This window comes from Elaeis guineensis, chromosome 1 (assembly GCF_000442705.2).
Source record: "Elaeis guineensis isolate ETL-2024a chromosome 1, EG11, whole genome shotgun sequence".
NCBI classification, from domain to species: domain Eukaryota; kingdom Viridiplantae; phylum Streptophyta; class Magnoliopsida; order Arecales; family Arecaceae; genus Elaeis; species Elaeis guineensis.
Window position 1 is genome coordinate 68,149,632 of NC_025993.2, and position 13,710 is coordinate 68,163,341.

At 36.1% G+C, this 13,710-nt stretch overlaps 1 protein-coding gene across 2 annotated transcripts; it reads right to left on the reverse strand.

The window, feature by feature from the left end:
- Positions 1-7,195: 7,195 nt before the first annotated feature.
- LOC105035656 (protein POST-ILLUMINATION CHLOROPHYLL FLUORESCENCE INCREASE, chloroplastic) lies at positions 7,196-13,236 on the reverse strand. Of its 2 annotated transcripts, none has more exons than XM_010911290.3 (8): positions 13,077-13,236; positions 12,682-12,811; positions 11,424-11,508; positions 11,264-11,342; positions 11,065-11,178; positions 10,857-10,969; positions 7,573-7,680; positions 7,196-7,449 (listed from the first exon to the last, which is right to left on the reverse strand). In XM_010911290.3, the coding sequence occupies exons 1-8, from the start codon at positions 13,231-13,233 to the stop codon at positions 7,330-7,332; spliced, it is 906 nt and encodes a 301-aa protein (XP_010909592.1). In that variant the 5' UTR covers positions 13,234-13,236; the 3' UTR covers positions 7,196-7,329. The 2 variants fall into 2 exon arrangements, with proteins under 2 accessions (XP_010909592.1, XP_010909593.2); XM_010911291.4 differs by having other exon boundaries at positions 12,682-12,793; positions 13,077-13,225.
- Between the last annotated feature and the right edge of the window lie 474 nt (positions 13,237-13,710).

Here is a 13,710-nt window from a genome sequence, read left to right on the forward strand (position 1 = left end):
CCTGAAGATAGGTGGGAGATCAATTTGAACCCTTTGATACTTTAGGGGAAGAGGTTGATTGCTAAATTTCTGGATTCTTGAAATATCAGCAATCACCTCTCACTGGATTCTCCGAATCCTGTATATGGATGTTGTTGAAAACTCAAACTCAACCGTCATATGGAAATTTCCTCCAACTTACAATTCTACCATAGTATCATCCATATATCGGACTGGTACCATACCCAGACATTGATAGAGCCCATAAGAGAATTTTTGCCTTAATTGATAGTTCAATACACTTAAAATTTATTTCAGACAAGAATTCTAATCGAAATTTAAAAGAACTACCGATGTAAGATTCTTAATCTGCTGCACCAGTGTTTGTTTGGGTTGTTTTATGAAATTATGTAGCTGCATTAAGGTTATGAAATTATGTAGCTGCATTAAGGAATATTAAGCGGTCCTTTTGACAGCCACATACCAAGGTAGCACCTGCAGTTGGAATTTCTTCAACACTATGGCCCTTCAAAATGCATGAACTGCTGCCTCTGGGTTTATGAAGCACAAATAGAAAGAACAACAAAACCAGTTAACCAACTGAACATTTGACATCAGGAACTTCCTACACTATGTGGCCTTCACTAACTTGCGAATCATGAAGCAATGACAAGACAAACTTAACTACAAATCTAGATGTTTCTTTATTTAGGAAGAAATAAAAGGCATCAAAGAATTACAGAGTTCATCTCCATGACATTACAAAGATCATTGCAAGCAAAGACATATTCGTAATAAGATACTGGAAGGTATGCCACTACAGGCCCTCCTGTGGCATTGGACATATGCAACAGCCAAGTAGTATATCTTCAATTATTTCATCTTATCGCATCATTTACCTCCATTCAAATTTATCGGTAAAACTTTGTCTGTCCACAATGTCCTGAAAATGATACATGATTTGGAAAGAGGGAAAAGGATTGTTATTGGCTTAGTCACGGATAATAAATGCTCATGAAAATTTTTCAGGATCTCATAAACAGCCGTCCCAGAATTCTTTGTGGACTTGTCAATTATGAAGAGGCAGAGGATACCAAAATTACAGTTTTAAAGGGTCTTTGTACTTGAAAAACTTTATTTTATCAATTTTTATTAGGCAAAATTGCTTCTCATACTATTTTTATTCTATCTGTATGACCTTTCTTCTTCGTAGACTAGAAAAGCCTTATCTCTCAAGGCCACACCTAACTCTACTTTTGCTTCATACATGATGGAATGAAACTAGAATTTAGCTACTTCTTGTTCATCCAACAACAGGACAATTGAGATATAATTTCTTAACCATTTATTGAATGATGGCAGAGCACAGTCCAAATGTCTTGAGTTGGAAACACAGGATGAATATAGCACTTGGAGCTGCTAAAGGCTTAAATTATCTGCATCAAAACAACATAATTCATAGAGACATGAGGCCCAACAACATTCTTATAAACCATGAATATAAACCTCTGGTACTGGATTGCTATTCTTAAACATGAATATTTTCGTGTTAATTTGAAGTTTGAAATGATAAAGTTATAGGCTGAATCCCATTTCCCTGTCGAACATACAAGTTAGGAGATTTTGGGCTGGCAAGAACACAACAGGATGAGTCTGATCACTTATCAGAAAATAAGGTAGTGGGAACATTTGGATACCTGGCACCAGAATATGCAGAAAGAGGTAGGGTCTCAACAAAGACTGATGTTTATTCCTTTGGAGTAGTTCTACTAGAGCTAATCACCGGACGGACTCCTCTGGACAAGACTCTTCAAGAGAAAAGTCTCGTGGGATGGGTAAGGTTAAGCAATAGCACTCTTTCTTTGATCATCTCACTGTTTCTTCCTTCAGCACAGTTTTCTTTTGTTCTTTTACAGGCCAGACCACTTTTAAAGGAAAGAAAGTATCCAGAACTGATTGATGAAAGAATTATCGAATGTCATGATGTTCATCAACTTTTCTGGATGGTCATTGTGGCTGACAAGTGTCTTAGTAAGGATCCTGATGATAGGCCATCCATGGAAAAGGTAAAGAAATAAAATTCACATCAATAGATGCAGAATTTTCTTTTGATTACCACATAGTTTTAGTTAAATGATCAAACAGCACAATTTAAAAAAAAAAAAAAATTGTACATCTGCTCCTGAAGAATTGTTATCAAAAATTGAAGTGATACCAGAAGTAGAAAGGATAGTATTTGCTGGAGCGAGCGAAGTTGGTATATAATCCACTATAAGAGAGGTTTGAAATCTCATATAGACCACCAAGAATTTAATCATGGAACCTTCCTTAGTGAATCATCTCCCATTAGGTCAACGTGCATGCTAATACATGACCGTCTCACACTGCAATTCAATAATCACATTGCTTCTATTTGGACCAGTTCTTTAATCTATTCCTACAAATAGACAGACATCATGCTACAGGATATACCTGATCAACTGCTTCACAGTGATAACTTTTCCCGCTGGAGGGACACCTAAAGCCTCAACAAAAGTCACCTTGCTTCTATAAGCCTCACTCTAGAAATAAAATTATTTTGGTTAAGCTGTATAATTTTAATGTCACAGTTCTGACACTGATCATTCCATTTCTAGTGGCATCTAGGTCTTATGAGTGGTACTGATTCTATTTTCATCCTCAAATGTTAAGATCATAATTTAACAAAACTTCTTGACCAGAATCTATGATCTTTATCTTGTTACTAATTGCACCCCATCTAGGCCTTATGAACCTCAAAGTCACAGTGCTTGAATTACCAACTGCAAACATCATCTTCTTTAATAGAAGTTTTATTTTGACTAGTTATGAACCAATTTTAAAAAAAGAAAAAAAAATGCTAAGTTCCACGAGCCAGACAAAACTCCAAGAGACCTGCACTCCGACCATTAACAATGTTTTGCAACACATGTTTGAGCATTCTTTTCTGAGCATTAGATTACATTTGTAATTTTCAAAAATGCAAACATGTAATTTACTCGTTTCCTCAATCTATAAGATGCTTGAGGACATCTCATAATCTTGCCATTAATAAGGCAATAAACCTTGTACCACATGCGCTTTATAACTCTTTATTTAATTTGTCTCGCAAAGATGAAATACTTACTATATTATTCATAGTTTCATACTGTAGCATTTTGAGACCCAGTTATTGTTAAGTTTAACCATAAGCATTACATAACAATATTGACTAAAGCAGCGTGAAATAAATTAAGGTCGCATTTGATTACACTTTTTGATTTTTAAAAAATATTTATTTTTTATTTTTTATTTTTGTTGTTGAGTAAAAACAAAAAAGTAAAAAATATGTTTGGTAATTACATTGCTATAAAGCAAAATATAACGTTTGGAGACGGCAGGTGAAGAGTTCGACGAGGGAGAAGAGTTTAGGCAGAGAGGGAGAAGGGAATGGGGAGGTGAAGAGCTCAACCAGAGAGAAGGGTTCGGGCTCTTTATTTTTTAGTTTGACATTTTAAATGTGTGAAAGCAAAAAAAACAGAAAAACAAATTTTAGGAAGCAAAAAATTTTTATTTTATATATAAAATAATTATTTTGATTTTTGTTTTTCATTGTGTTATCAAACATTGTCTTTTGATTTTTATTTTTTAAAAATCAAAAGACAAAAAAAATATTTTTTTAATGACTAACCAAATGCATCCTTATAAATTAAGGTGGAGTGACTACTGAAATCATATCATGAAGCAATGTAGCAGCAAACATATAAGCCATATCTTCCTTGACATGAAAATAGAAGCACCTGCTAGGGAAGTTGTATAGGGGACCCAGACCTTTCTTCAGTAAATGCCAATGTGAGAGGCCTTCCCACACGTGGTCAGTGTATTATCAGATTCGAACCCTAAACAATCACCAAGCTACCTATTCATTTAGGTTATTTGTTTGTTCAATTCCTAGCATGTTGTGTAAAGAAATGATATTAGAAAGTACCTATCCTAACATCAAAAATCATAATGAGAAAAAAGGCACATCTTCTTCACACCCCTATATTTGATTCCTTTCACGGTTATATTGCCATCAACAAATTTCTTCCTTGCAAATTCTTACATATCCAGTGAGACTAGTTGAATAGCAACCAGTAGGACTCCTTTCTAATTAATTAAGACAAATAGCACCGGGAGTTTGCAGACACACCATGATCCAGCAACATGTTTTCATAATGTGTATGTGAATTAAACACCAAGGATGCTTCTAAGCAAGTAGCTATAAAAACAGAAAATGCAAATTTTTATCATCCAAATACTCTGAAACATAATCAAATCGTAGTCAGTATAACTTTAGTCCGCCATGTCTTATGGTGCAAACAAGTTATTGACTCTTATGTTACAGCTTGCTATAGAATACGAAGCAGATAGGAGTCACTGACTTAGAAAGGCAATAATATGAGTTTATAAACAATTCAGGGGACAGTATGAAGAAAATAATTCAGGAGAGGATTGACATTCAATTTGGGTTGACAAAATCTATTGAAGAAAGTTTCCTCAAAAGAATTCCAATTTAGACAAAATTTACTAGTCAAGAGTTCAAAATTCTCAACTGAATGAACCTCTAAATGTCATCTTTTTGGATCCATGACAGGTCGAGCATGCGTTAAAATGCATAGTAGATGGAGAAACAATTAACATAATTGAAGATTTTTCTCCAGCACGCTCTTCAGTTAGTAGCTTACCAACATCAAATGAATTGATAGGCGAGCAAGAAACAAGCACAGATCTGCTGTCAATAAGCAGCTCTCAAACAAAAGTAACTTTTTCGGTAGCATCCTCGGAACCGTCTTGCAGATCACAAACCATATCAAAAGGTTTTGAAGATTCAATTCCAGGTAGAAGGAATAGTTCCAAAAACGACAGAGAAAAAAATCCAACCCCTCAAGTCTTGTATGACGAGATGCTTATTTAACTCTATGCATGCAGAATTTCACATCAGACTTGCATATATAGAGATATTGCCTACTTATGTGAGTTAGCTAATTCTTCTTCGTCAACAAATAAAAGAAAATTAAGATGTAAAATTTCTCTCAACATCTACATATGCTCTTTGAAAACAATGTAATATAAAAGATTCCAGGACTTGCAAATCTTCATCGATGAAAAAAACAAATATTGCAAATTTTGTGTCCTCCTCTTTCATCTGAAGTATAAAGGCTGTATCGGCAATTCCAAGGCAGTAAAATTTATAATGAATCTAGTACTTTCTTCTCTTCTGTTACCATAACCCATTAGATTATTCTAGCATCCTCCAGGAAAAGAAAAATGCATTCTTGAGACCCAAAAAGCAGGGTTCTCAGACTTCAATAGTCTTGATTCTGGATTTGGTTCCTGAAGGAATTTTATTCCGGCATATCAACTGAAAGGTAGTCAAATTGCATAGGACACAACCCCCTTGATTGCAGTGATAAGTAGTGTGCTTAGAATTATTGCAATATCAGATAGTCAGATCATCATCTAAGCAAGAAGGGACATGTGAATTCCTGAAGAAATGAGAGAGCGCATCAGATACAGAAGAACTTTGATGAAGAATATCTAGAAAATGAATATACTAGGTGATGCCTAAAAGAAGACAAGAGGAAGAAAGTATAAAGAGAGTTTGCTTGAAGGATGCATCCAAGAGTTACAGTGAAAGGAAAGCTCAGAAAGGAGAGAACAAGGGTAGCAGTGGAAAGGCGATGGGAAAGGACTTTGAAGTACTAGACAGGCTAGGCAAGGTGTCATGCTCCTGTAGATTCAAGGAGAGGTTTAGCACAAGCCGAGTACTGAGGGACTCCTTCAGAAGGTGACATAATTAGAAAACAAGCATTGAACTGAAGGATCAAAACAACGATGAGACGACATTATGATGATCCTTGAGCCTAAACTTCGCCCAAGGAATACATGCTAGATGCTTAAAGGTAGAGCTAACTGCATCAGCTTGGGGAAAATAGTGAGAGATGCTAGCATATATGCAAAAAAGCATAAAATAATTACAAATAAAAATGCCAAAGGAGAATGTACCCTATGAAGATACAGTGATGGAAACAATATAAGAGGTTAGAGTAAGAACATCTTTGGATGGGAATGGAAGAAGGGTTTCAGCGCATATTTCTCAATGCAAGGTTGCTCCCTCTTGGTAAGAAAATCATACTAGTGAGTTTGCCGAACTAGGTGCATATTGGGATGGTAGAGTTCCAATAATGCAACAAACATTGCTCCAGTCATATAAAAGGTAGATTTTTTTTTTTTTGGTATGAGGTTACAAAATAATAGATTGACCAAAGTATCAAGCGCCGGAGATTCTGTTTCACAAAGGGACATGTGAAGGCCAAGTACTTCACTGCATTGTGTGGTTGGACGAGACAAGGAAAGACCCAAATAAATACATCCAGCAAGGGTAGAGATCGAAGGTGAGAAATACAGAGTGCACAAATCTACAATTAGAGAAAGGCAAATAGGAAATTAGGGAGGCACATGAAAATAATCCATTTGATGAAACATATCAACATTATAATCTAGCATCATAAGGAAGTAAAGGTGAAAGTTAACATGAAACCGGAAGCAATAAGTTCTGTAAAAAGTATCATAATACGACTAGTAGAGCATAGTATAAGGGTGATAGTTACTTTTCACCATCTCTACTAATGAAAACATGTGGCTTTTCAAGCTAGCTTTATCTTCCAAAAATTTTGCAAGTTAATGCAACAATTATTATGCTCCAGTTTTGCCTTAATTAAGTATCCATAGCACCTTGAGTTGCTAGTCTGTAATTTTCAAACGCTATTTCGCTTTTGCCTCATATATAAATAAAATTCTTAACATGAGGCTAGAAATACAACCGCTTATACACCACCAACCTCCACTCAGAACACCGTGACTAAGTTGAGACGGCAAGATCAATAGCTCTAGCAAGAGATGCAGCTTTATCATCGCACTCTCTCAGCTAATCATCTGGCTTCCTGTTTAACATTCTTGCCGGAAAATTTGAGAGAATGCGGTGGGCAAGTACCAGAACCACTACTCGCTACTTTCAAAATCAATGGATCAGAAAATCAGTGTTTTCCCTTTCAGACTTGTACCAACCAATTTAGCTTGCAATGAGGAGGAAGCAGCATAACATCAAGTTTAAAATCAAGAGCATCTACCCTTAAAGAGAGAGAGAGAGAGAGAGAGAGAGAGATTCTCAACTGTGTTGAGGGAACCAAAGCTGCAGCATAAACAATGTAGCGTCCAAGCATAATTGGTATATACATCTTGAGCAGACCTCAAATATTCACTTCTCAATCACAGTTCTTACCAGGAACTGTTGACTATCAGTGGACAATATTATTCTTCTGAATCAGAGTCCAATGAACAAGACCCATCATCCACATTTGCTAAAGGATCGAACAATGGGGAGCTTGGATCCATGCAGCCCGGGACAAGGTTCAACTTGCAGCGATTTCCCTGTAAAAGAATGGGGTCAGCATCCATTTGTGAGGATAATGTCCCTACTCCATCATTCCTTTTCTTTTTTTTTTTTTTATCCTCCAGATTCTTGCATACGATGAAAAGAAGGAATTGTCTTACTCCCTCAGAGTACAAGTGGCCAATTGCACAACTTGCAATCACATTGTTTGAATCTGGAAAGATTGCTCTGTCACAGGCACCTTCTGCACTCAATTCTTCTGCTAGACCCTGCATGCATATATTGACGACTCTTTAATTATCGATATGTTACCGCACAAAACTCCTCTTTTTATCAAATAGCATATATAGAAAAATCTAACATGCCAACTGGAAGGCATGTGTGCTACAAGCTTGACAGTAAGTGAACATGGCCTCAATTAGCGGCGCTATTTGAACCATCCGGACAAGCCCCATGAAAAATATCACCTACCATAGAAGTTCTTCCAGGTAGATTATTCTGTAGCATAATGAATTTGATGGTATTCTCTGAATCCTTTCAAACAAGTTTTCTTCACCATCTATGTTAAGCAAGCTTGTATTTCAATCTACATTACCGTCTGTGTCCAGCAGTTCTTTATTTAATTTATATTACCCTCTAAGTTGTGCTGGTTTACAAATTAGTTAAGATTTTTTAAGCTATAAGCATGTTATGCAGTGTTTTTAGCTGTCAATGGACTAAGGGATGCTTGGATGTCCTTGTGACAATTTGATTGCCAGTGATATAAAAAATTTTCACTACTATCATGCTGTAAATTTGAGAAGGAATATATTAGAATGCCCTTCCATCTGTCAACAGCGATAGCACAACAACCACCAAAACAGAGAGAGGGACTTTCCCTACCATTACATCATTGTGGACAGTCTGCTGGAATGAAAGTAAATAAAGAAATGTCTATGGCAGAGCATATTACCAACATAATTTCTATACCATTATCACATCAAAGGCAGTTTTCGTACAATACCAGATAAAAGACGTGCAGATAGAACTGAAAAAGGAACTGCTTTTTGGAAAAAAAAAAAACTTATCAAACAATCAGCAAATTCTGTGAAACTACTGTGGATCAAAGAGGCTCTATGGTTCCTTGCAAGCAATCTACAAGAATATTTAAAGTCATAACATTAAATCAATAACCCAAAAGCATCAAATGTCATCAAACTGACACAACAACAAATATGATACATAATGCAATTTACTACCCCAAAATAAAAAAACTAAGATTTCAGAGAATCATGCTTATTTAAAAGTAATGAATGAATGAATGTACAGTTAAAAAAGAATGAAAAACAATGAAGGGACAAAATTTTAATTGATGACAAAAGATTGTACTTCAACATATTGGTGGTGGACAATGTCATCTTACACTAGATTTTTTTATGCAACTCTACCTGTGTATGCATTATTTTCAAAACATTCCATCTGCCTATATATGGTGTCATACATGGATTTCACTCGGTCATGACTCCATTCATGAGCAGACAGGACCATGGGATGATTCTATGAAAGGAACATAATGGCAGATCAAATTGCAATTTTTGCTTCAATGTGACGTCTTCACATTAGATAAAATGAAACAGAGAGTTGGTACAGAGTGTTTTAGTGTGAACTTTATGGTGAGTTCAGCCCTTTCAGTGCAAGGATGCACAATGAACCATGTTTTCTACTGTAGTTGCCAACATAAGCATAATAATTTCTACCATCATCAGAGGCTACTTAGATTCTATGGTCAGTCTATTGATACAGAACATAGTGAGGGTGCAGGTAAAATTACTTTAGCAGTGATGATAAGTAGACAATCACCTCTGCACCCATTGAGGGAAAGATTGGGGGAAAACTAGGGTATATTCACATATCATTCATCCACAGATTTTGACATACTCATCAATTACCTATCAATTTGTGGAAAAAATGTTAATCCTCATGAAAAATACTCTCTCTCTCTCACATGCACGCGCGCACGCACGCGTGCAATTAAAAAATATGAAGAGGAAGGAGGTATTAAACTGGCAGTCAATCAGTCAAACTGTGTTTTGATCACTGAGTAATCTGAATGACATGTGGCATTTAAGGAGTTTAACCATGATACTTATGCAGATATAGCCAACTACCCATGAAAAAAGTACTGCTAAAAATCACCCATTCATTCACCATCAGTTCATTGATCCAGCATGGCAGTCGAGGATAAATGTAGCACATGAAAAGTTGGTGTTAGTCAGTGTCCCAGGTGCTGTCAACCAGTCACAAACTTTTGAATAGGACCATAAACTAAGCAGTGATATGGCTGTTGATCTCTAGCATCTTTTTCATAAAAGCTTAAATTTTGGAGGTGACCCAACAGAGTTTACAGAAAGAAGTTATGGATGGTAGCACCCAAGGTAGCATTGGCAAAACTATTTCAAAACATATAGTTCAAGGCATACCGAGCTGTCTGGCGGCAGACCGGAATGATTTCAGTATTAAAATTGAGAAACAGGTGAAGGACGTAGAGAGGGAGAAGGAAATAGAGGGAGGGAGGGAGGAGGGAGGAAACAGGATAAGATGGCTAGGACACACCCCCCTCCCCCCAGTCCCACCAGAACTTAAAATCTTGGTAGCACCAACAATGAGGTAGTTATTGCTACAGGTGGCAACGCAAAGGTAGTTAATGTAGGATGAAATAATCAACTTTTCTGTTACAAATATTGAAAGATTCTTTCAAAGGGTCAAACATATATAGGCATAGCGCACACATGCACAGTTTCTTTATCAACATCAACATCAGATAAGGCTCTCTTGGCCTTTTATACTGGGAGTAGGATAAGTTAGATATTTCTTGATTGAAGGTTCATTTCAAGCATGTTGCCTAAGATGTATGAATTCGAATAAAGCAAAGTGACTCCACTTAATTTCCTTGATCCCTTTCTTTGGGAATTTACTTTTCTTTTTAATTTTAATCACTTGGTGAATTGTGAATTGCTATTGATTTTAACTGAAGCAAAAGAAGCTGAGCTACAGTTTCTAACAAATCATGGTTGATTGAAGAAATCTTAATGGTGAGATCCGATCCATATCATGTTAACTGCATGGACTAGTTTAGTCAACAAAAACATAAATTATGCATAAAGCAGGTCCTGTTCGCTTCCATATTCAAGCATAGCATCAATTGGATACTAAGACTGTGCACAATAAATCATCCTTAACCTGAAAACAAACTTATCTCTTTACTTGCAATTTCCAAAGACTAAAATGAACTGCAAGAACTATAGATTTGAGTTCTAATTATGATAGAAAATTTTGCTCAGGCTGAACTGTACAGTTACTTTTTTTTTACTTTTTCTAGGTTCCTTTTTCCTTTTCCTTTTATGTGTGTGACAACAGTAAAACTATTCAATAAACATTACACAGGAAGTGTGAAGCAACAATTTACCTCATTGAAAAAGCTTATTGGTTTGTTCTGCCACATCTTTAAAACTTGAAACTGCAGTCTGTATGGACCATCCCAGTCAACTCCATTTGTGAACGAAAAAATCAGGCTAACAGCTGTACAATTTTGAAACTAAACACAGTTATAAGATATTATTCATATGCCAGCATATTACTAGAGAACTACAAAATATTTAAGAAAACATACAAACCATGTTTAGGAACACGTATCTTGATAGTAAAAATTGGAGGGTCAGCTTTCCCACGATTTTTCCTCGTCATTACTCTCGGCTCACCACCACACATGATAGGCTGATTAAATCCACCTGTAGGCTTTTAAAGTCTTCATGTGGAATCTAGAAATTTTATGACAATTACAATTGAAGCAACCACTTTGAGTGATAAACTTACCATTAAATGCAATCCCATATTCATCATTTGGAAAAAAATTCGTTGCAGCAGGATTGTAGAAGAGTGTTAAAGTTTCTCCCTGTCAAAGCTTGAAGTGAATTCTTAGTGGGTCAAAATAAAGTTCCAGAGACACTGATAATGAATTGAATTCCAAACATACAGAAGTAGGAGGAAGGCCGTTCATGGTTTTCCAGAACACAGGAGCCATTCCTAGTTCAAATTCAGACCAAGTAGGCAGAGAGTACCTGAGTTCACAAAGTTAATGCTACATAGTTTGAAATGATATAAAGAAATCAGAAGGAAAACAGTCAACAAATAAGAACCAAAAGCTATAAGCATTTTTGCTACAGCAACTCAACATAACCAAAAAGAAATGATCCTTATGCATTCTCAAATTAAAGTGAAGGTAAAACTGAAATTGTTCTAGGATCTGATTTGACATACCAAAAATGCTCTGGAACTCAACTTTTAAGGTGATTTCAGTTTATGCTACTATATAAATTCATTAAACAATCGCTTAATGTTAGTGGTTGTGCTAGTGATGACTTCATCGTCTTGTTACTTGTATGAAGATAGGTTTTCATGCTATCATAATCATTAATGCAACAAGTTGGCCTTATGATACCAACATCACTACTCATTGTCCTTTGATGATGCTACCACTTCCTGCTAATCACATCTATCTTTATCTCTTCCTTCATGAATCTTAAAGATTGTCACTCAAACCGAAGCTTCTTTCCACATTGATCCTCCTCTGAATTTTATCAAACATGCCCATACCATCTAATATCCCCTACTCCATCCTCAACTGTGCAACACCAACACATCATCTAATGTTGTTGCTAATTATGTTTCTTAGTTTTACATCATGTTCTTACAAAAAAAAAAAAAAATGGAGCAATAGGGTGGTCATTGTGCCACCACCAGGGTTTGGAACCCTGGACCCTCCCAAGGGCAAACTCCTAGGTGAGTGGTGCCAATTGACTGAGTTAACAGTTGCTCGCAAGTCTACATCATATATCATGTTGCCTAGATGGTCTATTCAGCAGAATATAATCTATTCTCATGCTAGCAACCCATTCTGATGTGTTTTTTTTTTTTTTAAATAAAATTCCACATATAAGTGAAGAGTGAGCATCAAATTCAGAGCCCCCAAAACTTCCAATATAAATATGCTTTGTACTTCTCTCTTGCTTAGATAGAAGTGCATATAACAATCTAGAAACAATAACCGCACATTACACAATGGATTGGCCCAAAAGATTAATTGAAGAGAGGAATAAAAAAATAAACAACGGAGCGATGTTACACTGACGTTAACAAGAAAACAGAAAAGAATTTATACATCTAATTACCTCATCTAATTTAAAAAATACAATTAAAAGCTAGAAGATACAAACGTGATTAAGAACGCTTACTCTTTGAGTTCCTCCGTGGAAGGCACTGCAACAGCACTAACTTTACGGACTGTGCGACAAAACCTTTGCTTTCGGCGATTTCTTGGAAAGTAAGCGCTGACATAATTAACAGCTTCACAGGACGACAACTCTGTTATGTGCCATTGGTTGTTGCCAGCAAATTATACGAACTATGAGCATCTTCTTTAACATCAATATTAAAGAGAAGCAAATTCAAAAAAGGTGTGTACGTAGAAAAACTATCACGATCGGTTCAATATTAAACCCCTAAATTGAGAAAATAATATGAGTTGAGCAACAATTCTACAAGACCGGTTTGAGGAAACGCAACAATTGCATATAATATTTTTTTTTTTAGGGTCGACAATCGAATCGGTTATAAGTCATAAACATACCCCTGCCGGAGGGTGACGTAGCGAAGGCGGGAGGCGAGCAGCAGGAACGGAAAGGCAGCAACGACGCCGCCATCGCGCGAGAGATGTGGTGTGAGTGAAGCAACCAAGTGCGACAGAAATAAATGGGCACTGCTTGGCACTGGACAGCCACCAACATGAGCTGTGGTGAACGCTGAAGATAACGAGGAGGGCCGAAAGATTTTTTCCTGCCACAATGGATATTTTTTTTGTTTTTTATTAAAAAAATATTTTTATATAAATAAAATTATAGAAGTAAAAGTTCCCAAATATCAGTATTTTTTTTTTTTTTCATTCTGGCTTGGACTGGCATGACGCCAAGAAAACTAGCAGGTGAAATAAATGCTCAGCATCCTATATGAACAGAAAGTATCGAGAGCGAATGAATCTATCATAAGCCAATTAAATGAATTGTGAAATTTGAATAGAGCTAGCCATTCAAAATGCAGTCCTGACCTGATTTTCTTTGATTTTTGCTGTGGTTTTAAATAAGATTATAGTTGTTCTAGCGGTCTTTACAATAATTTTCATCACTTCTAAATAACATGAAATTGTATAACGGCTATTACTTTTTATTATTTTTGTTGGGGGCAATATTATCTTTATGCTGAAGACA